Here is a 23,806-nt window from a genome sequence, read left to right on the forward strand (position 1 = left end):
AGTTAGTTGATGTGATTGCATATAAACACTCTGTCTCCTGGATGCCCATAGCCAGGCACAGTATTGCATGTCTGTCCCGGGAGACAGTGAGACTGCCGTGCCCTTCCTGGTGCATTTCACTTAGTAAGTGTTACATGATTGTCTGGATAATGAAAATAAATGCTTAAGGCTGTTATTTATTAAACCTTTCAAAGAAAGATACAAATTATGCTAAGTCTCAACAGCTACCCTTTACAAATGAAGAAAATGCTGCCATCTCATGAGCTACTTTTTTTGTTTGGAGGCAGAGTTTTACTCTTGTCACCCTGGGGTAGAGTGCAGTGGCATCGTCATAGCTCACAGCAACCTCAAACTCTTGGACTCAAGAGATCCTCTTGCCTCAGCCTCTTGAGTAGCTGAGACTATAGGTGCCCACCAGAATGCCTGGCTTGTTTTTCTATTTTTAGTAGAAATGGAATCTCGCTCTTGCTCAGGCTTGTCTTGAACTCCTGAGCTTAGGCAATCCACCCGCCTCAGCCTCCCAGAGAGCTAGGAGCATGAGCTACTTTTTCTGGAAATGGTAATAGAATTGACCTTCCTGCCACTGTGTACTTCTGGGATGGCTATTTGAGCTAGCTCATTAGCTTAGCTCTCTTACTACTAAGCTACCAACCCTTTTAAGTACCTGCTATGGGTAGACACCATTAGAGATTAAAAGAAAAAAAAAAAGATTCTTTTTCTTAAGTTGAATCAAACATGGGTCCATCTGGGAAAATTAAAGATAAGTTTTATCACATGTGAGTAGTTCTTTCCAAGGATAATTAATTTAGAATTAACATTTCTTGATCACCATTTAAAGTCCCAGAAGATATGGAGCACCTGCTGCCCACTCTCAGGCTTGGCCTCACAGAGACCTGTCCTTCAACTTGAAGTTGATGCAGAGCACTGTGATTCTCCTATTACCTCTGCTAAGGGTCCACTGCATTTCTGGCATGATCAAAACAGAACGTGGAGATGTATTCATTTGTGTCTCTCAAGTCATGAATTAGACCACGTTTTGCAGTGTTCCACGTGTAGCCTCTCTTTGGTTTGGTTTTTGATTTTTGGTTTTTGGCATTGTTTTTTGAGAGCTTTGAACAAAAAATAAAATGTAAGAAAGGAAGGGAAAACGGTGGCAATGTGAAGACAACAAGGCGGTTCACATTGTTAGGAAAAATAGGGAAGAGCTTAGGGTAGAGACTGAAGCTAAACCATTCGCCCTTCGTGCATTGGCCTTTCTCCAGCCTGGAAGGGCTTTCATTAATGACTTCCACAGCCACTGCCTGGTGCAAATCCTTGCTCAGTTTGGCTTAATAAGGATGGCTCTGGAGATACTTTCTTCTTTCCTGTGAATATTACCCTGTTAGTAGACACTTCACAGTTATTTTGAGTGACATCTGAGAGGCATCTGCTTTATTCCTGCCTCACTGCCCCCCAATGTTTGGGCAAACCGGCATATTTTACATGGGTGCTTTTCATTCATGTATTACCCTGTGGGACTCCAGGAGGGTATAATCTATAAAGCCAAATAGGCTTAGTGAAGGATGTCCTTTGCTGTAAGAAATTGGGATCTTTGTTCCTGAGAGTTCATCTGCTCCTGCTGCTTTATCCCCCACCTGAAGCAACAGTGCTGTGCTGGGGAAGTGATTATGATGTGACAAACAGGGGATTATGACTTAGGTGAGGAACAGGCGGTGGGAGAGATTTAGAATACTGAAATTGTATATACGTGCAGATGTCAGCTGTAGAGAGTAAGAGGCTAGAAATAAAACATGATTATGGAGGCTGACGGGCACTGAGATGGTTGGGTACTTTGTAAGGAATCAGCCATTCTACTCCTATCTATCAAAGGTTAAAAATAAGAGGCAGTTTTTACAGCAGTAATAGTAACATAGGGAATATGGGTCTCGTTCTCCCTTCACAGAAGAAATGGTCATAGTGAGAGACTATCTGATTGATTCCCTGGTTAGATATCTCATGTCTAATCATAGCTGCTTTCTTGACACTGATCATTTATTGGAATTGGTTTGGTTGTAAGTGGCTGAAATTCAAGCTAGATTCTAGGCACACACTCATGCACGTGTGCACACCTGGAAAGTCCCAAAAGAGAAATTTGCTTTTGATGTCTCTAGAATCTAGAAGACCAGACAACGCCCTCAGTATCTCCCCATCTGTCCTTGTGTTTTGCTCTTTTCTACATTGGCTGCACTCTCAGGTAACACTGAAGGTCACAAGCAGTTGCTAGTTTGTTTAATCCTGAGTTTAGAATTCCAGAAAAAAGTTGATGATTCTCTTTTGCCCCATAAGACATCCCTGGTCAGCTAGTCTGTGTCAAGTGTCTACCCATATGCCTTGCTGACTGGGGATGGGTCACATTACTGACCACCAGAATCACTCTGCGAGAGTGGGTAGCAATGCCAGACAGGATGGCGAATAGGACAGCAAAATCAAAAAACCTCTTTCTCTTACAGATAATTAGCTACAAGTTATAGCTTTCCTCCCCATCACCGAAAGGACTTAGGGGTTAAATCAGTTCCTATTACTGCGGGTCTACTTCTTGGCCTTGTGCATCTGGGCACACACGTTTGTCTATCTCTGTAGAAGATCCTTTTTATATCTCAGAACTGCCAACATGCCTCCCGCCATTGAGATTGGCTCGGGACAGATGAGCTGGTTCTGCAAAAGGATCGTATAGTCAGTGAGTACAGCAGAGGAATTAAGGCAGGCGAGGGCTAACACTCAGCCAGTCCTCAGCACCTGAGAGGTGGAAAGGGCTCCAGTGACTGTCCAGTCCCCTTGTTCTGTTCAGAAAACCTGTCCTCGGGCCTTGCATCACAGCTGGCGTCCTCGCAACAATCTGTCCTGTATCTTTTTACCCTACCATGCTGATTAACCCCTTCATTTGTGGCATTCAGCCAAAAGGATTTAGAGTGAGTCGGTGCAACATGTAGAAGAGTTTTACTTTCTTTGTTGCTGACAACTGCGTCCTCTCTCTCCCGCAGCCACTGATGGCAGGGTCTAGCCCACCTGGCCTCTCGACACTGCCCCAGCTTCGTGACCTCCCATTTGTTTCCCATCTTTAGGGCACTTCAGTGTTTCACTGGTATTGTCCCCTAAAGACATAAGCCAAGGACAAGGTCAGAGCAGTCACTTGTGTTCCTTATTAGTGGCTTTGGTAAGAGGCTTTGGGAGAAGAGGTTGCAACTAATGGCTGTAATGAAATTTGGGGTTCTCTAAAGATTTCATTTATCTGTGCTCTCAGTCTCCCCATTCAATGCGTATCTGCTCTGTGTACCTCGGCACGTGTAGCATCTATTACGAAAACCTTGCTACCTTCCTAAATTGTGCAGGAAAGGCCATAAAGCTTATTCCCAGGGAACATAAAAATATAGAAAAGAAAGGTTATTGCTCCAAGTCTTGAATGAGGCAGTGTTTTGGAAAAAAAAAAAAAAACATGGGCGGCGCCTGTGGCTCAGTGAGTAGGGCGCCGGCCCCATATGCCGAGGGTGGCGGGTTCGGACCCAGCCCTGGCCAAACTGCAACAAAAAAATAGCCGGGTGTTGTGGTGGGCGCCTGTAGTCCCAGCTGCTCGGGAAGCTGAGGCAAGAGAATCGCGTAAGCCCGAGAACTGGAGGTTGCTGTGAGCCGTGTGACGCCACGGCACTGTACCAAGGGCGGTACAGTGAGACTCTGTCTCTACAAAAAAAAAAAAAAAAGGAAAAAAAAAACACACACAGAAAAATAAGATACTAGAGTAAAAAACATATGCTGTAATTTTCATTTATATTAATAAGTATCCTTTTTGACCTCCAATTTAGTAAAGATGCACTAGGTGTTAAAAAGACTCTTTTTATCATACATGTATTTTAACCTAGCATTTCAGAAAACTTTCGACAAATTCAAAGATAAAAGGCATGTCAGGATGTTATTTTTCGTTTTCTGATGTTGTGAACTTGAATTTTGCATAATTTTTCCATATGTCTTAAATTTAAAGCTTTTAATAAAAGCAAAAACACTCTTTTCTTGGTAGCTCTGATGCCCCCATGATTCTTAAGTATATGTTAACTAGTTTCAAGTGTGTTTCGTTCTCTGACTCAAAATCAGCCCTTTATTTTAAAAAAAGAAATTGTGTAATTAGTACTTAATTGCCTTGGATATTTTGGGTGTTTGGAAAAGAGGGTAATTCAAAGGCCAGAGAAATTAAACTTTCACAATGTTCTTTACGCATGTGTAAGTCCTTTTTTTAAAATGCCCTTAGAAGATGGGCCTGACAACTTAAAAATAAATGAAGACCTGGGTTGTTTTTAAAAATTCACGTCAGTTTCATCTTTGGATGCAGTTTTATTGATTTTTTTTTTTAAGTTAAATTGGAGAGAGGACCATTATAGTGCTAGAAATCAAGACATTATCCAGTTTCCCTCTTTTTTAGGTAGGTGCCAGCTGAATGATATCTAATTTAAATAATGGTATAAGACAGATGGCCATCCACCTGTCCTGTGTTTCAAGATTTTACAAGAGGACGATAAGTATTTTCCCTACTTTGTGAATGTTACATATGACCACACTTAAATGTCTAGATAATTAAGAGTGATACACAGTCTATCAGAACAAACTGGAAGTTGGTTGACAGGGGCTCTTGTCCTGTATCTGTAATGATTTGAGAGGTCTAAGTCTTGGTTTGTCTCTTAACTTTTCTAGGCTGGTTTTGTGGTGCATAAATTGGAATGTTGAACTTGTTCAGAAATACATGATTAGTAGTTATCTAAAAACCTACATTTTATGAATCTGCAGGTTAACTAATCCACTTTTAGGTGATAATATTCTTATATTCATTTTAATAATGTACACGTAAACTATAACATTAAAGAGCTTAATCGTTGTGAAATATCTTGGGTATATACAACCAGAAGACCCTTCCTGTGTACATGCTATTTACACTGAATAAGGTAGGTTACAGGATTTAGGGATTGATTTCATATTGATCCTCAACCATGTAGGGAAGTTACACTAAAAGTGCTGTTTCATATTAATACCATGACTTGGCTTTTTTTTTTTTTCCTGACTGATATTATTCTTTTTAAAAATAATTTTTATTTCAAATTTTAAGAGGGTGCAAGTGTTTTTATGACATGGATAAATGGTATGCTTTCTGATTAATATTTTTACTTTTTAAAATCTTATCATTTTTTCTTGAAGACCATAGATTATTAAGCATTTAGTTTCCAGTTGAGAAATTAAAAAAGTCGTAAGAAACTACTTACCTCAGATTGTGCAAAGTATTATAAGAACCTATTTGAAATGTGTGATTTTCAAAGAAAATATAAATGGCAATACTGACTATAGAAAGATAAAAATATGAATGGATCCATAGCCATAGAAGAAATGGGAGAAGAGGCCAAAGAACTGCCCAACAATTGCACCGGGCACAGATTGGGTTTCTGTGGGGTGCGCTACCAAAACTTTAAAGACGAGATAAGTCCAATATTGTTTAAAATACCAGATATCAAAGAAAAACAGGAAAATTTGTCATCAGTGTTCAGGAAAGGAATGATAGCCTATTCTTAACGATTGAGATGAATTGCATGAGACCAAGGATGAACGATAATAGTGAGAGCTGTCAAATGAAACCTTGAACTTTGAGTTAACGCTGGTGCCACTATGGCTTTTTGATGCATGGGGAGTTAAATTAGGAAAGGAGACTTTTGTTTTGTCAGTCTAGACAGGCTTTGTCATAGACGAAAATATTCTTTAAAATGCACTTGTATTTTATTCGGTTATATATATTTTTGGACATTAAATGTGTATGGGGCATATGTTGGTGGTGAGAGTGGGGCAGTGGATGGGATATGAAAAAATGAAAGGGAACCACTGCTGTCCTCAGAGCACAGGATGAGGCGCAGGGTGTGAGACCCAGGCCCATGCTGATAGCACAGGGAAGCTAACACAGAATGAGGCAAAAGAGAGTTAGAGTGGGCTGGGACCAAAATACGTCACCTCAAGATCTCACAGTTGGAACCTTGACATATAAACCAAATTTTAAACCCATACTGAATGGTTTGGATCATAATCTAATGGTGAGAAGTATTTCAACGTCTGGGAGCTAAGAAAGGAACCTAATTCAAAAGCTAGAAAATCAGGCCAGATGGACAGGGCTGACCTTAAACAATCTCCCAGGGGGATGATCAATGTCAGGAACTTGTCTTGGGGCCTGCAGCAGGTGAACAAGACCACCTGTTCATGAAGGCGATTTCCTACACTTGTCCTGTCATTTCCTCTGGACATTGGGGAGTTGTTACCTTCTCCTTTCTTAGGAAATCTAGGTTAAAAGAAACAATGTGAAAGTTGACACAGGGGAAATAAGGCAGTGAGAGTTTAGTAAGAAAATTTAAGGAAAGAGAAGATGCCCAGAACATATTAGTTCAGATGTGGAGGGTAACCTCTTTTCTATAAAAAATAGAAGTCTAATATCACTGTGATTTCCAGATGCTATCTTTTGGATATGATTACTGTTAGATCTGTTGATGGAAAGGAAGCCATACTCTGTAAAATAAATTAAAGAGGTTTATTCTGAGCCAAATTTGAGGACTGTGCTCCAGAGCCACACCCAGGAAGCCTTGAGCAAGTGGACTTGCTATGGTGGGGAAGGCATACATGGGTTTGACCCCAAAAGGTGGGAGGTCTCAAAGCCAAGGCTTACAGGTTGTAGGTGGTTTTAAAGATTCTTCAATTGACAACTGGCTGAAAAGAGTCAGTCTCTACTTGAAAGACCAGGAGTCAGAGAAGATAAGGTTCAGTTAATCAGAGACAAACTACTGGACATATGACTTCGACTCAAGTGGTTTGTTGTATATACTGAAGACCAGCAGCTATGTCTTGCATAGCCTTAGGCCTGGTAATGAACCCCCAAGGACATCTCTAAGAAGATGGGGGAACTGATGAGCCATGTCTGATCTCCTTTCTCATAGCTAGCAACTCAGTTTTAGGGGATCCTCTTGGCCAAGAGGGAAGGTCCAGTCAGTAAGCCACTGGGAGAGGAGACTTTACGATTTTATTTTAGGTTACAGATCAACTTCATACTGAACAAGAGAGTGGAAGGGAGGGAGAAAGAGAGGTGTGAGGGGGAGAGAGAGCATGCTCCAGTGAGCCAGTTGTACTTTGAAGTTCCCCACAGGAGATAGAAAGATTCCCTACTTTCGTTGATGTTTTATGTTCAGGTTTTGGGGTTTGGGTTTTTTAATTTTCACATTAAGTCAGTCATGCAGTTTAAATTGTAGGTACTGTGTTAGTAATTTTGGTGCAGTGAACAGGAGTGCAGCGCCTGTCTTTAAAGGATTTTAGTGTGTGTGTTTGGATTGCTTGGTGACCTTTGAAATTTTATTTTGTGCTGTTATCAGTAACATAATCATTTTTCTTTCTGAAATAGATTTTAACGTCTGCAAAGGTTGATCAAGCTAGGATAGTTCTAATAAAATATTAATCTATCTTTTTTAATGTCAACCCAGCCTTCAAAACTGTTCATCAGCTACCTGAAACATCAGCTCAAGGCACTGGAGTCGATTTTAATTAATGTCTTTTTTTATTAAATAGTCTCGTTGTGGTCTGAGTATAGTTAGAAGATAGAAGTTTTTACAGTTGTGTTCATCTACAGCCTACTTCTCAAATTCTCTTGTTTTTAAAGTCATATTACTTTATATTTTATTATCTCAACAGTTAACTTAAAATTTTTTATATTTCAAGACAGGGAGATGGTTCTAAATCAACCCTTTAAAAACTGGATAGCTTAAGGATATTGACTTTTAACAAAATTTAACTTAAATGTCTACTTTAAATATGTGTCTTGTCATTAAAAGGTTATTTACCTTTAAAATGCTGACCTTTCAAGATTTACACAAGAGTGTTCTAAAAGAGAGTCTCTGAACATTGGCCATGAAACCACTGTCTTGGGCTGACAAATGGATTGGAAATAAGCTACCCAACACTGGGAATGGGCCATTAATTTTAATCAAAGGTGATGCAGGAAGGGGAATGGGACGCATGACAATGTCAACAGCCCAGTAGGTGTTAAGAGACCACACAGCCTTCCCTGTTACTTGGTGGGGCCATTAGTTGAGGTTGGATGAAGACAGAAAGCCATGTCTGGAATTGAATGACCAGGTCACTCCAAAATCTAATGGAGAACTCCCCATTTCAGAAATCACATTGTCATGCCATTAGAAGTCAAGGACAGCATTTAGAAAATACTGGTGGATTTTTTTTTTCAACCAAGCACCTTGCTAGTTTTTCCCAACTTCGTCAAGCTTCCTGTTTTCCTGCCTTTTTTCCTTCAGAATGGATCATTGATGTTTACAGAGGATCAAGAAATCAAACAGGCTTAGGGGAAAAAAATCTTAAAGCCTGTTCGCTTTTCAGAATCACATATTGTTAGTTATAAAACTCTAGCCAATGCCAAAAACAATAGCATACCAAAGGAGTTAAGCAGGATAATTAATTCTTTCTGGTGATCTCATCACCCTTGTCCCTTTCTTGTGTAGAAGAATAGTTTCACTAATTGAAACTAAACTTTCTTAATTGCTTTGTTGAAAGCATTTGTTTCATAATTGTAAAGGCCACGGTGCTGGTGCTTTACTGTAACTTGTCAATATTGGCTGACAACATTAGTCGTATTCATGGTGGTGAAAGCCTGTTCTTTCAATCAGTCAGTATATTCCTTTATTTTTAGTATCTTCAATTACAAGAAAAGATAGCATATCACAGCTTGAATTAATGGTGTTTATAATAAAGGCATAAAAATGCAGAAAGACCAAAGTGTTTTTATATCTATGCTTCAGGTTTGTTAAGAAAGTTCATTTATTCTGACACAGCATTGCATGGGTAAGAAAGATATGTATGACCTCATTAGTAGTTTTTACACATTTGTAAGAAAGAAAAGCAATTATATTGCTATCTTCTTAATGGAATACTGTTACATATAATAGTATTTGTTCTTCCTGTAGATGAAGATCAGCTCCGTGCAAAGGGTTATGACAAAACGCCAGACTTTATCTTACAAGTTCCAGTTGGTAAGTCCTTAAATTCTATTATGCATTTGTTTATAGAGAAAACAGATATATTTTTTATACATTTTTGTGAGTATGTTAATATTAGCCAATGTTACCTGAGTAGATAAGCTTTATAAAATTGCATCTAAATGGGTGAAAATAATTGGCAAAAATTATTTTAAAATAGCAAAAAATAAGGTTCAAAAGAAATCTAGATCTTTTTTTTTTTTTTTTTTGGGGGGGGGATTCATTGAGGGTACAATAAGCCAGGTTACACTGATTGCAGTTGTTAGGTAAGGTCCCTCTTGCAATCATGTAGAAATCTAGATCTTAAAAACATTTACATATGCTGAAGAATAAATGTATTTTCTAAAGACATTTGGGTTGCCATTTCTAACTTTTCTAAATTTTGAATTTTTAAAACTTGATTCTATTGAAAAATCCAACTCACACTGGTCTGCTGGACATGTCACTTGTCGAGTTGTACAGGGAATCTCAGAACTAGGAAAGGGACTGTTAAGGAATATGACAAAAATAAAAAGGTTGTAACTGTAACATAGATGTTCCTTGCAATGAACGTATACAATGAGTTGTTCTATACTTACATATATAGATAATGGTGAGGGCTAAGTGTCTGCTCATTAATGTGGAGCACAGAGAGGCCTGTGTAGAGCTCAGAATTTTCAATCTTCCCTTTCCTTTGCCATATATTAGTAATGCTTTGTCCCTTAGCTGTGGAAGGGCACATAATTCACTGGATTGAAAGCAAAGCCTCATTTGGTGATGAATGTAGCCACCACGCCTACCTGCATGACCAGTTCTGGAGCTACTGGAATAGGTAAGGTCCCATTATTTTTCTCTTAAGATAAACGATGCTCAGCTGAAATCTCATTAGAAAAAATATTTTGTTTAGCTGGTAAAAATGCTAGTAGCCTTTCTTTCTAGTAAATATAGAGTCTTGATTAATGTATTCATTTTAGGTAATTTAAACTCTGGTTTCATAATGCTGCTTCATTTTTTAAGACGAAAAATCCCTGCATAAGATCAAAATCAAAAGTATATACTCCATTTTCCATTGCACAGTGATAATATTAGTGCCACTTATAATATGGAAAATAAGATGTGGTGCTTATTATAGTATTGACAGTGAATTTTTAGCCTTTTGATGTGAAATTTATGCTTATTGTCAGACCTTAAAATAATTTCTCCTCAGCTCTCTGAGGAAAGTATCCAAAGGATATAAAAAATGAAAATGATTTACCTTCTAACAGTAGAAACCAGTTTACCTACCAGCTTCTTTCAACATTCCATGTTGAAGGCATATAGAAATGTCAGAGATAAAGAAAGGGGTAGCGTGGGAGGGGATGCTATTTTATTGATTAATCACCACATGCCTGGGCCTGTAGATTCTTTCAGCTAATTCTCACAAGGAAGTTACTTTTATCCCCATTGTAGAGATTACTCAGAAAACTGATATGCCAAACAACTAGGTCTGCATTTCTCTCTCACTGCCTTCCAGCACAACCCTATTGCCAGTGACAATACAACTGTTAAAACTTTGCCTTTTTCTATTAATGCAGACCTAAGTTCAGGCTACACATTCTCTCTCTGTAGAACAGGAGGTGGGCCAAGTGATAACCTTCCCAGATGAACTAGTTTTCCTTCATCACCGGCCAATAGGAGGAATAAAATAATCAGATGACATTAGCTCTAATCATTAAGGAATGAGACAGTAGCATCTGAGACAATAGCCTTGTCCTTCTAGGTTAAGAAACAGTGGCCAGCCACAGACATTGGCATTACATTGTTACCCGGTTTTACAGAAAGCCAGCGGACCTCGCCCATAGCAGCTGTGCTAAACTAAGCCCACTTTTTGCCATGGTAACAATGATCATGACAAAATGCTGAATGTAATGGCTTTCTTGATTTTCTTGTGTAATTGTGCATAGCATCCGAGCTTTACTTTACAGGGATGGAGGAGGAAAGTGCAAAATGTTTTAGAAATCAATGCTGCTTCAGCGTTTCCTGTGTTTCATTCAGCCATTATTCAAATTAGTAGTAATGTGGCAAATTGAATTTTAGATTTTTAGCAATTTTATGATGAGTTTGAAATAGTGGAGAAAGCGTCATTTTTGATAGTGTAGGGAAAACAATGGCAAGAAAATCAAATTGCATGAGTTTAGGTTGCTAAAGGATTTGAAAGAACTGATGGACTCAATCACTGTGCATCTGAACTGCCCCACTTGGTCCTGGTCAACGCTTTCCTTAAGAACAATAGCAAATTGAATCCAAAATCTCAGAACTTACTTAAAAATTCCAAAAGCATTGTCTTTATTCTAAAACTGTTTCTTGAGTGCCTCGTACATGCTCAACACTTATCATTTAGACACTGATTAAAGGATCTGGTCAGTTGGGTGATAGACCTATGGATTCTTGACATGGCTGGAGAGGGTGATAGATAATTTAATATAGTTTCCTTTGTATTTTATATTTTTTTTTGCATTCTACTTTTTCTATTCTAATGATGTTTTTCTTAGACTATTATTGATTTACATTCCCCTAATGTATTCTTCAAATATATACTAGCTAAATGGGCATAATTCATTCATTCAATCACTATTATTTGCTTTTTAGATCTCACACTGTCACCTGAGGTTGGAGTGCAGTGGCATCATCATAACTCACTGCAGCCTCAAACTTCTGGGCTCAAGTGATCCTCCTGTCTCAGCCTCCCAAGTAGTTGGGGCTACAGGCATGTGCCACACTGGCTAGCTTTTTTTGTTGTGGTGGTGGTTTTTTTTTTTTTTTGTAGAGATAAGGTCTGACTTTATTGTCCAGGCTGCTCTCAAACTCCTCACCTCATGTGAGCACCGTTCAGCTTCCCTAAACATGGAGATTACAGGAGTGAGCCACTGCACTGGGCTGGGCGTAATTCATTTAGGGCATGATGTGTGATATGGGGATTCCAGCTTGGATTTTACATGGGCCAGAAGGAAATATTGGACACAAAAGTCGCTGATATAACCAAATGTCTGCACAGAGGCTGAGAGATTCAAGTAGTCCCCAAGTTCAAAATGGAACACAGAGGAATTTACCTGAATATAAAATTTGGATTGTAAGTGATGGGGCATTTTGACAGAAGAAAACTTAGCCTGTTTATAAAAATGTAGCATCCAACTCCTTTCATATTTAACCTCAACACAACTCACATAGCAGTTGCTCAAATTTCATAGACTTGGAAGAAATTCTCCCCCAGCTGTCAGTAACCTTTCACAAAGGCTATTGGTTAGAATTTGGGGTATTTGCTTTATTTGTGTGATAAGCCTCTAGTTGATATAAAAACCAAGGTTAGCTTATTGTCACCCTATTTCTGCATTAAATATTGGATTTTACATTAAGACTGTTAAACTGCTATTTGTAGAGTAATACTTTTGTACATGTATAAACTCATTTTCCCACTCAAATAGCTGTAGAGCCCCCAATTTTTAGATTAACATTTCTGTAAGAGTTTTCTTTTATAGTAAATTGATATTCTTACTCAGGATAATTCACCTTGACAAAATTAAAATTTTGCAAAGAAGTCTCTTTCTCCCCTAATCAGAGATATTGAGAAAGAAACTTAAAGCTTTCTTTCTTACAAGCTCCCACGCCATAAGTGAACCTTGATTAAATAACTCCTCAGCACTCTCTAGTTTGTACTGTGGAGTTAAAGGAAATAATGAATATTTCTGAGAAGCAGTATTTGGACTATAAATATAGCCCCGCATTGTATAGGGCTCCCAGAAAACACATTTTCTTATGAAATCAACACCAAACCCCCCCTCTTATTCCACTTCTCTAACCAAAAGGTGAATTCCTTGATAGTTTGACCTATGTTACTAAATATACATAGTATTTTTATATTCAAATGATGACAGATAGAAAAAGACACCAATACATACATGAATTCTAATGTGTGGCCTTTCAGAACAGACATCTTGTGCTTACCTGTGGTGGCTGGAGGTAAAGTGGGTCAATTTGAAATGAATGAAAATACTGAGTGACCTTGAAAGACAGAAAGAGCCAAAAGCTGGAATGCACATGAACAGTACCCAGCAGACACTGTCAAGATCATGGAATTGGCAACTGCAAGTTCAGCCCCTCCATCTGCCATTCTGGTCCCATTCTGGCACCCTATCATTAGAGGCATCTATTTAAAACAAAATGTATTTTTTTTTTTTTTGAGACAGAGTCTCCCTCTGTTGCCCAGGCTAGAGTGCCGTGGCATCAAGCCTCACTCATAGCAACCTCAAACTTCTGGGTTCAAGAGATCCTCCTGCTTCAGCCTCCTGAGTAGCTGGGACTACAGGCACCAGTCACATCCCACTATTTTTTCTATTTGTCTCTTTCCCATGTATCATTGTCTCATGGAATTTAGAAGTATTCTGATTAGATATTTTTAATTATCTTCTTTACCAGATAAACTACTTTGCTAATTTCAATGCTCAGCTTGACTGACATCTCTTTGAGAAACCTTCCTAAATTCCAACACTGGGTTTGCTGTAGCTCTTGGGTTCTGCTAGCAATTTCATAGCATTTTTTAAATGTTGTAATTACTTACTTGTCAACCTCCTCAAATTAATAATGAGTTCTGTCTTATCTACTGGTTTTATCCATCTTTGAATGTCCAGAAAGCTAGCACATAATAGGTGATAGTAGATATTTATTGAATGAGTGAATATATGAATGAATTTACTGATGCCTGACAGACAACAATGTTTGGAATCGACTGTTGAGGATTATGTAAGCCATGTGACATTAAAGCACAGTACAGATGGCAGTCAGACAGCTGTTGAGTGTGAGACTGGAGCGGGAGCAGGGGAGCAGGGAGGTGCCTGTGGCGTCCACCGGGGAGTGCTAAGCTGGCCAGGACAGACATGTCGGGAGGGTCCCCTGGGCAGCTGCCCCATCTCCTGGGGAATGAAAGCTACTGGTTGATTTAAAAATCCCTGGGCCTCATAAGTTTGGAGACATCCCAGAATAAGGCACAATGTCCACAGTAGGAGATGCTGCTCCGGAGATTACAGTCCCGTTAAAAACTGGATTTGTACTTGATGGCTAAGCGACATGCAGCCTGAAGTCCTGCAGGGGCAGTTACAGTGCACTTACAAATAATTTTTAAATATTATCCCAGTAACCATGGCCTATAAGCTGAACTCTGTAGCTCAGGAGCACCTAACGTCAAGTGGCCGTTCTGATATGATGACTGGCCACTACTTTATAGAAAATGGTCCATCTCAAAAGTACACCTTGCCCCTTCTCAGTATTCCCTTGGGAAAACTCAGGACCACATGAAGAAGATCAAGTTGTCTGTGGTTTTAAGAAACTCTCACTGAATGGAGTTTGTACTTCTACCCCTCCACTTACACCTATGAAAACCCCCCTTCCCTTCCTCCAGTGCTACTCTCTGTGAATGGGGTTGTGGGCCCCTTCCACCCTTGCTGATCCCTGAAGACCTCTCTCGGGATGAGACAGACTGTGAGGTAGAATCCCTAACGATCCCAGACTTTTAGAAGACTGTACACTTTCTCATTTCCAATCCGATGCTCCTGGCCACTGAAGCTTCTATGGGTGTGGACACATCAACTATGCATCTGACCAAAATGGAGATGTCCCAAGTACTAATCCTCTACCTCAAACCCCTTGCAGATGAAGAAGGTCTCATTCAAGATCAGTCGGATCCTTTAACAGACCAGTCAAGAGAATATCTGCTCTGATGAAGACAAACCTGAGTTCCTCCAGGGCTCCCACGCCTTTTAGGCCAGCAAAGCCAGATTGTAAGGGTGATCACCAGGAGAGTCTTCATCACAGCAGCTCCCACACACCAAGTCCTGAAAACCTGTCTTAGTTACCTTGATGGGGTCACGCCCCTGACACAGAGCTTTGCCCCTGATTGCAGATACATCAGCAGTAAAAGCCTCCGCAGAGACAGCAGCCACATCTCTGCCAGTCAGGTTCCATGCATCTTGCCCATGAACACAGAACAGAAGGTTAGTTCAGTATGTTATTACCTATTGCCTGTGAGACCACCATACCTGGACAAATATGTAGACCTTTGAGGGAAGCAGAAGAAATAAGTACAAGCCCCCAACCCCAACCATTACCTGCTGACCACAGTATGGTTCCAGACACAGAAAAGCTGGACTTAAAAACAAACATGTATCTGCCTGGCCATGTGAAGCATCAGCACTTGTCCCGTGTGGTTTCTCCTTAGACTTGGGAGCTGTGGCTCAGCAGAGGCTAGGTAGGAACAATTCTTCTCGATTTTCCATTTTGATTGAGGTTCACAGAAACATCTTTCGGATTGTAAAATAAAATAGTTGAACTTTCTGTCTTAATGAGAAAAATTTAGAGCAGTCGTGAGCTGCTATTATGCTGAGACTCCTTGATTTTGTTAGAGATTGAGGAAAGCCTATTCCAGTCTACAATTTAAAGATGAGATGGCACAGAAGGATGGGGAAACTGTTTATACATCTATATAAATTTGTGGTATAGTTATAGACCACAGTTGCAGGTGAACCCATTAGTTCCTATCTCAGAGTACTATATATTTAGAATAGCAAAATCTCAACCTGGAAAAATGAGTCCTGATAGGCTGGAGACTGAGCAAATGGAAGAAAATACAGTATTGTTTAGATCAGACTCATTAAAAAAATTATTTTTGTTTTGCAGGTTTGGAGATTTCTGGCTTAGGTTTGTTCTGTTTTTTTCCCCCATCTGTTTTTATAAGCAGTCTTCTCCATTGAGAGCAGAGCATACATTCCTTACCATGACTACCTGCCTTGTTTAAAAGTTTTCCCAAGGCCTAACACTGCCAGGCCTCGTGCTTTCTCTTGTTGCGGGGAGTGATAGCAGTTTATTTGGCAACCATACTGCCACCTGTGCGCGTCCCACCTCTCAAAGAATGAAAAGATAGAAGAAGTGAATACTTTTTTCTCAAAATTCCCTCTTGATTCCAGCCGTGAAATGGTCTGTGTAGTATGGGCCTCACAGAGACAGTGCAGGGCACCAGACTCAAATGGAAAGGGACACTAGATGCCGGTGCTGAGGGTGTCACTGCTGCAAAACAACAAAGCAGCTAGCTGTGTGACTGAGAGCTACTGTGCGGGGATGTGTGTGAGGCTTTCGTTTGGTTTCTTTAGACCAGGTTAATAAACAAATACAACACAAGCTGGCCTTGTCTTGCTGGTTTCTATTCCGTATTTCTTGTTTTTGTTTTATTTTTTTTGAGACAGAGTCTCACTATGTCGCCCTCAGTAGAGTGCTCTGCTGTCACAGCTCACAGCAACCTCAAACTCTTGGGCTTAGATGATTCTCTTGCCTCAGCCTCCCGAGTAGCTGGGACTACAGGCACCTGCCACAACACCCAGCTATTTTTTGTTACAGTTGTTTAGCTGTTGTTTAGCTGGCCCCGGCCAGGTTCAAACGCGCCACCTTTGGTGTATGTGGCTGGCACCATAGGTACCCACCCGTATTCCATATTTCTTGTGGATTGTTTGCTTTTTAAGTCAAATACTTCCGAGCTATAGTGTCTCTTAACACCAGAGGTCACATCAGCATCTTTCTGCTTTGAAAACTCCCAGCTGGCTGCTTCACCGAGGTACAGTGCAACACGTAGCTTGTGTTCATATTTTCACATCCTTCAATTTGCTGATCACGAGTAGGTAAGCACAAAAGAGAAGGGGCTCACTAACAGAGGTACGTTACTACCGCGTCCTCTTAAACAAACTGTTGACAGTCTAAACTGCCAAATATCATTTGAGATACTTAAAGCTTCTTATATTCTACTGTGAACTAAATAAAGGTTAAAACATGCTTAAGAAAAATGCACTATACACCTGCGGTGCATCTTACAGGGGTATATGTGAATCCTAGTAAATGTGGAATGTAAAGGTCTTAGCAAAATAACTAAGAAAATGCTATAAAAACTATGTTGACTAGTGTGATGAAAATGTGTCAAATGATCTATGAACCAAGTGTATGGTGCCCCACGATCATACTAATGTACACAGCTATGGTTAAATAAAAGTAAATAAAATAAATAAAAAATAAAAAAAAAGAAAAATGCACTAATATCTGCAATATGTGGGCAGTGTTAGACAAAGATTTTATTCATTTTGTTATATTACTTTGAATATTGTCTTTGCATTTTAATACAGTGTACTATTTATTTGTAAAAAAAAAAAACAGAAATGAACCACAGGACAGCCAAAATTTTTTCATTGGGAATTCCACTCTAAGGACAGCAAGAAAAATATCTCAAACTTTGGTAAACATTTTAGATGTCTAGGCATTTTCATATCTATTTCATGAAATACAGCATTAGTGTATTTCACATACCAACGGTGCATCTTACAAGGGTACATGTGAAACTTACTAAATGTAGAATATAAATGTCTTAATACAATAACTAAGAAAATGCCAAGAAGGCTATGTTAACCAGTGTGATGAAAATATGTCAAATGGTCTATAAAACCAGTGTGTGGTGCCCCATGATCGCATTAATGTACACAGCTATGATTTAATAATAAATTAACAAAAGAAGAATTTTAAAATAGAAGCTCAGAACTAAATGGCAAATATATTTTATAACTCTTTTTAGATAAATATTTATAATCTAATATTAATGATTTGCTTTAAAACTTTTACCCAGTTCTTTCATGTGAAATTTGACATGGAATACCTTGAAAATTTCGAACAAAGGATAATTTTCTAGTTTCTTTATGGGGTACATGAAATGGGCCTAAAGCAAGAGTACAAATGGAGACCTAGGTACCATGTAGAGATATTTGTTGCAGTTGTTTAGCTTTAGATATTTTACCAAATATCTAAAGTTATATATTGAGTTAACAGACATTAAAGAGAATATATTCTCCTCTACATGAAAACCTCTACTCCACATGAAGACCTGAAAGTTCGCATTTGCATTAAGAATTCCTGGATAGGTCTGGGCGCAGTGGTTCATGCCTGTAATCCTAGCACTCTGAGAAGCTGAGGCAGGTGCATTGTCTGAGCTCACAGGTTCGAGACCAGCCTGAGCAAGTGCGAGACCCCATCTCTAAAAATAGCCTGGCTTTATGGCAGGCATCTGTAGTCCCGCTATGCAGGAGATTGAGGCAAGGGGATTACGTGAGCCCAAGAGTTTGAGGTTGCCGTGAGCTATGATGTCTCAGTACACGAGAGCAACAAAGCAGAGTTTGGTGAGACTCTGTCTCACCAAAAAAAAAAAAAAAAAGAAGAAGAAGAATTCCTGAATAATGTGTCAAGGCAGAGAGGTAGCCCCTTCCCATAGCCTGCCATCCTTCCCTTCTCACCCTTGGCTCTGTCCTGCACCTGGAAATGTGTCAAACACAGTCCAACCTACATATCTAAGCTCCGTGTACATTCCCATACACCACTGCCCTTAAGCTAGAGGAACACACTCTGGAGGTCTGCCTTTTTATCAGGTGGGTGAACCTTAGAGAGCGGTTCTTTCATAGTCTCATGCCTGTTAAATAAGATCAAGAAGTCTGCGGTCTCTGGCACAGGGAGTATGGCCTAGAAAAGGGTTAAGGCCACATGCATTAGGTGGGGATGTTCCCTGTGCCCCACAGACTCCTCACCCCATGGATTAGGATACAACATAAAATGGGGCTGGAGAAGAGAACTCTAAATCTTGGGTCCATAGCATGGACCCTTTTTGCTTCAAAGGAAGCAAGTATGTGAATCTTCCAAGGCCATTTCTTACATGACGGGTGATGAACACGAGAAGATACATGGTCTTGATCACATCTGTGTACCACTGAAAAGATTGAGAGCTGAATTGTGTCATATGTTTGAACCCTTGGCTCCAGAGAGTCTACTGTCCTAGAGGCAATGCTAATCTAATACCTTCTGCCACAAGGATTGATTTGGCTTTCATTCTCACCTCTAAGTATTTTTAAAGATCAGTTATTTACTCAATGGTCTTGCAATTGCTTTCTCTGGTCTGTGATAACTTGGAAAGCAAGGCATTTAGAGCGGGGCTACCAAGCAGAGTTCAGGAAGGTATTTTTTCAGAGGATGGCCAGAGTTTTTCCTGTTTTAAGATACTTTCAGAAAGCCTGCAATTAGCCAAATCACAGATTTCCAGTTATTTCAGTCTTGTTAAAAGCAAGGCTGATCACATCTGTCTTAGGTTGGAGTATGTGCCCCAGCAATAGAAACTCTTGCAAACCTTCAATTATAGCAGCCTTGGAAGGCACTGCTGCAGTACACTAACAAGTAGTCATCAGCAACGACAGACAGATTGACTAATAATTAGCAAATGCACTGGAGAGGGCTTCTATAAAGGTGAAATATAATAATTTGCCTTTCCATCTCTGATAGTAGAGTTGGTTGTAAGATATGGATTTCCTGTTGTTCCAGACAAATACTTGAGACTGTTATTAACTGGAATAACCTCAAAATATTTGATAAGGATGAGGAAAGTGTTTTCTGTGTCTATGGGTACTTTTGTAAGAATAATTTCCCATAATGGTTAAGTATCTTCTCTTTTATATCTGGAATGTGAATGAATAATAAGACTTTGCTAAGTGAAGAATTCATATTTTTCTGCCATTGTTCATTGTTTTTAAAAAGGACTTTAAATACAAAACTGAGTAAAGAATAGAAATGTTGTCTTAGGCCCTTATAGTGCTTTGCAATGAAGATACAGTTGTTGAGAAAATGGAATGAGTTAAATCAAAGGATTGAAGGGAAAGAAAACGAATCTGTAAAAAGAAGTCAATGTACCCCAGTTTCTCAGGGTAGAAAGACATCAAAAGGATGTCATCAAGCACATGTAAGGTTCTTATAAAGGGTTATATTGACCATTTTTACAAATCTAAGAGACCAAAGAATTGTTGAGAGAATGCCTCTCCTATTACCCACTGTGGGAGAGATAAGCTGAGTCATGTAGGAATCAGAAATGTTACCTCTAACCAAACTAACAAGCAAAGGACTGAGTGGCCATCCTAGGAACTGTAACACACCATTGTGATTGTCCAGAAAGGGTGAGGGAGGATTAAAAGAGAGTTTATTTACCAATAAGACATGAGGTCTGGAGAGCAGTGAGTGTCAGGAACCCAAAGATACAGAATCTATTTCTCAGACCAATTCTAGCATAATGGAGATCAGGTTGAAATGGACGCTAAAATGGCTTGGGGTATCAGAATTGGCAATGATTCTCAAATTTCATTGTTAAAATCACACAGGTATTATTTTTAAAAATATTGACATTGACTTTATCCTTGGAGAACTGACTTGATGGATGTTTGGTGAGGCCTGGACTTTGGGAGTTTTTGTTTTGTCTTGAAAACTGTGATGATACTAATTTGTATCTAACATTGAAGTCAACTTCTTTACCTGGGCTTGATTTCTATCTAGCCCTAGTATTCCTAGCCTATCTGCTTCCAAACAGAGTCTTGATGAGAAAAATAGTTACTTTATTAAGAAATACAGGTTGAAGTCAGCAAACATTTTCAGGCCATGTGTTAGTCAGTAGAGACTCAGCCTCTGCCTTTGAGGCATTGATGGTGAGGACTGAGGCAGTGAATTGCAGGAGCAGTACCTGAATCGCCAAACCCAAGTCTCCTCTGAACTCCACACTTAAATTCTTTCTACTCCATGAGGCAGCTTCATGTTGGAAGAGTTTGCTGAGCTAAAGCTAAAAGCCTGTGCATTTCAGACACTTGACTTTATGGAGGTTGGAGAAAATGGGGCAGTTCTCTGTTACTGTTGCTGTCTCCAGAGCCCTTAGTCAGTATTCAAAATACATGCATGTAGGATGGATATAAAAGCCTCTTATATAACTATACACCCAGACTATAATAAACCCCTAAATTGTTGGAATTCAAATCCACAAAATCATGGAGTTCTTTTGTACGTGATGTAGACTCACTACATCTGAATTGTCTAAAGGTCAATCTGATCAGAAAAATGGACCGTAGAGTATTTGTTAAGAAATGTAAGTTTTTATTTTAAATACAATTTATATTTTACATGGCATTCTGAATTGCAGTGTGTTGCAAAGTCGAGTATGTGTTTTAATAAATAATAATGGTTTTTAAAAAGAGCTTTATTAAGAGGCCGGGCACAGTGCCCCATGCCTGTAATCCTAGCACTCTGGGAGGCCAAGGCAGGTGGATTGCCTGAGCTCAGGAGTTTGAGACCAGCGTGATCAAGAGTAAGACCTTGGCTCTACTAAAAATAGAACAACTAGCCAGGTGTCATGGCAGGCGCCTGTAGTCCCAGCTATTCAGGAGGCTGAGGCAAGAAGACTACCTGAGCCCAAGAGTTTGAGGTTGTGATGAGCTAAAATCATGCCATGGAACTCTACTCAGGGCTACAGAGTAAGAATCTGTTTCTAAATAAATAAGTAGCTTTATTAAAGTATTGACTTATAATAAGCTCAGATTTAAATTTATGACTTAGTAAGTTTTGTATGAACCCATAAAATTATCACCATCTAGAGATAGTGAGTATACTTACCACCCCAGGATCCTCACACCCCTTCTGCACCTTTATAATCTTTCCTCCTAACCCGTTCAATTCTCCCTGCACCTAGTCGACCACTGAACTGCTTTCTGTCACTGCTGTATTTTCTAGTATTTTCCTAACATTTTTATATAATGAAAATCATAATCATACAGCACATACTTTTTTGTCTGGCTTTTTTTTTATTCAGCATAATTATTTCAAGATTCACTTATGTTTTTGAATGCAATAATAATTCATTCTTTTCTCTCTCTTTTGCTGAGAAGCATTCAGTTGCATACCTGTATCACTATTTGTTTATCCATTCACCTGTTGATGGACATTTGGGTTAGTTTTTAGTTCTGGCTATTACTAATAAAGCTGCTATGAATGTAAAACTATGTAGAAATGTAGAACTATGTAGAAATATTGATTTTTAATTCTTTAATGAAATGGTTGGGACTTATGGTAGGTATATTTTTACCTTTTTATGAAATGATTAAACTGTTTTCCCAAGTATTTATCCCATTTTACAATTCTTACCAGTAGTGTATTATAGTCTTGGTTCTTCCCATCCATCCTGTCACCGATGTGGTCAGTGTTTTTAACTTTAGGTTTTCTAAAACTTGTATAAAAGTGTCTCGATATGATTTTAATCTTTATTTCCATAATGACAAATTATATTGAGAATCTTCTCATATGCGTATTTACTACTAATTTGTTCTCTTTGGAGAAATTTCTATTCAAATCTTTGCTTCATTTTTTTAACTGAGCTGCTTTCATTTTTATTGTAATATTATTTCAAAGCATCATGGAAGTACAAATACATTTGGTTACATGGATCACTTTTACAAAGCTCAAGTCACAGTTCTTTTTTTTTTTTTTTTTTTTTTGTTGCAGTTTGGCCGGGGCTGGGTTTGAACCCACCACCCTCAGCATATGGGGCTGGCGCCCTACTCACTGAGCCACAGGCGCCGCCCTCAAGTCACAGTTCTAAGTGTGCCCATCACTCAGACAGTGCTCATTGAACCCGTTGGGTAGATTTTTGCCCAAACCCTCTGCCCCGACCCCCCGCCCCCCATTTCCATTACGTTTACTTCCTGCTCCTGTGTGCTCATCAGTCAGTGGTTTATGTTTACCGTGGAAACTACTCAGTCATGAAGATGAATGACTTCATGCCTTTTGCAACAATTTGAAAAGATCTGAGTTGCTTTCTTATTGGGTTTTGGTAAGGCTTTTTTATTTCCAATATTCTGGATATAAATTCTTTATCAAATATGTGATTAGCAAGTACAATTATTTCCTCTTGGTTTGTACCTTATCTTCTAGTTTCTTTAACTGTCTTTCAAAGATCAGAAGTTTTTCATGTTTGTAAAGTCTAATTTATCAATGTTTCTAGCATGCTATTGATGTAACATCTAAGAAATCCTTAGAGATCTAAAAAAAATTACAAATAGTTTCTCCCTATTTTTTCTTGTAAAGAATTTGTAACTTTACATTTAAGCGCAGCATCCATTTTAAGTTAATTTTTGTAAATGGTGTGTTGTACAGATTAAAGTTCATTTTCTTATGAGAGGAAATCCGGTTGTTACAGAATCATTGTCTCTTGTAATGCCTTTTTCAGGTTGAGGAAGCTTCCTTCTCTTCTTCATTTGCTGAGGGTTTTTATCATAAATGAGTGTTGGATTTTTTTTTTTTTTTTGCAGTTTTTGGCCAGGGCTGAATTTGAACTCACCACCTCCGGCATATGGGGCCTGTGCCCTACTCTTTTGAGCCACAGGCGCCGCCTGATGTTGGATTTTTTTTTCGAATGCTTTTTAAACATATATTAAAATATTTTTTTAATTAGTTAATATGATGAATTATAGTTATTAATTTTTGAATGTATTACCTCTATTTGGCTATGAAGCAATACCCTTTACTGTATTTTGTTCAATTTGATTTGCTAAAATTTGTAAGAATTTTTACTTTTCATGTTCATGAGTAATATACGTCTGTAGTTTTATTTTTCCTGCTAAAGTCTTGGTCTGGTTTTGGTGTTAGAGTAATGCTGGCCTCCTAATGTGAGTTGGGAGGTACTTCCTTATAATTTTTTAGAAAAGTTTATGCAGAATTATTATTATTTCTTCCTTTCATTTTTGGTAGGATCCTTCCCTCAAACCATCTCAGCCTGTGGTATTTTTTTGTTGGAGATTTTTAACTACAAAATCAATTTCTTAATAGATATATGGATTTAA

At 38.8% G+C, this 23,806-nt stretch overlaps 1 protein-coding gene across 5 annotated transcripts in view; it reads left to right on the forward strand.

Annotated features, from left to right (window-relative positions):
* Nucleotides 1-23,806, forward strand: part of CDIN1 (CDAN1 interacting nuclease 1) — a 235,866-nt gene that overhangs the window by 120,531 nt on the left and 91,529 nt on the right. For 3 of the 5 annotated variants that reach the window (XM_053595280.1, XM_053595282.1, XM_053595281.1), the window contains exons 9-10: nt 9,012-9,077; nt 9,789-9,894. In XM_053595280.1, the coding sequence (XP_053451255.1) occupies nt 9,012-9,077; nt 9,789-9,894 (172 nt within the window). Of the gene's footprint in view, nt 1-9,011; nt 9,078-9,788; nt 9,895-13,028; nt 13,143-14,744; nt 14,829-23,806 lie in introns of those variants that run through there. The other 2 variants (XM_053595284.1, XM_053595283.1) reach the window with 2 other exon arrangements.

This window comes from Nycticebus coucang, chromosome 6 (genome assembly GCF_027406575.1).
Source record: "Nycticebus coucang isolate mNycCou1 chromosome 6, mNycCou1.pri, whole genome shotgun sequence".
In the NCBI taxonomy this organism is placed as follows: Eukaryota; Metazoa; Chordata; class Mammalia; order Primates; family Lorisidae; genus Nycticebus; species Nycticebus coucang.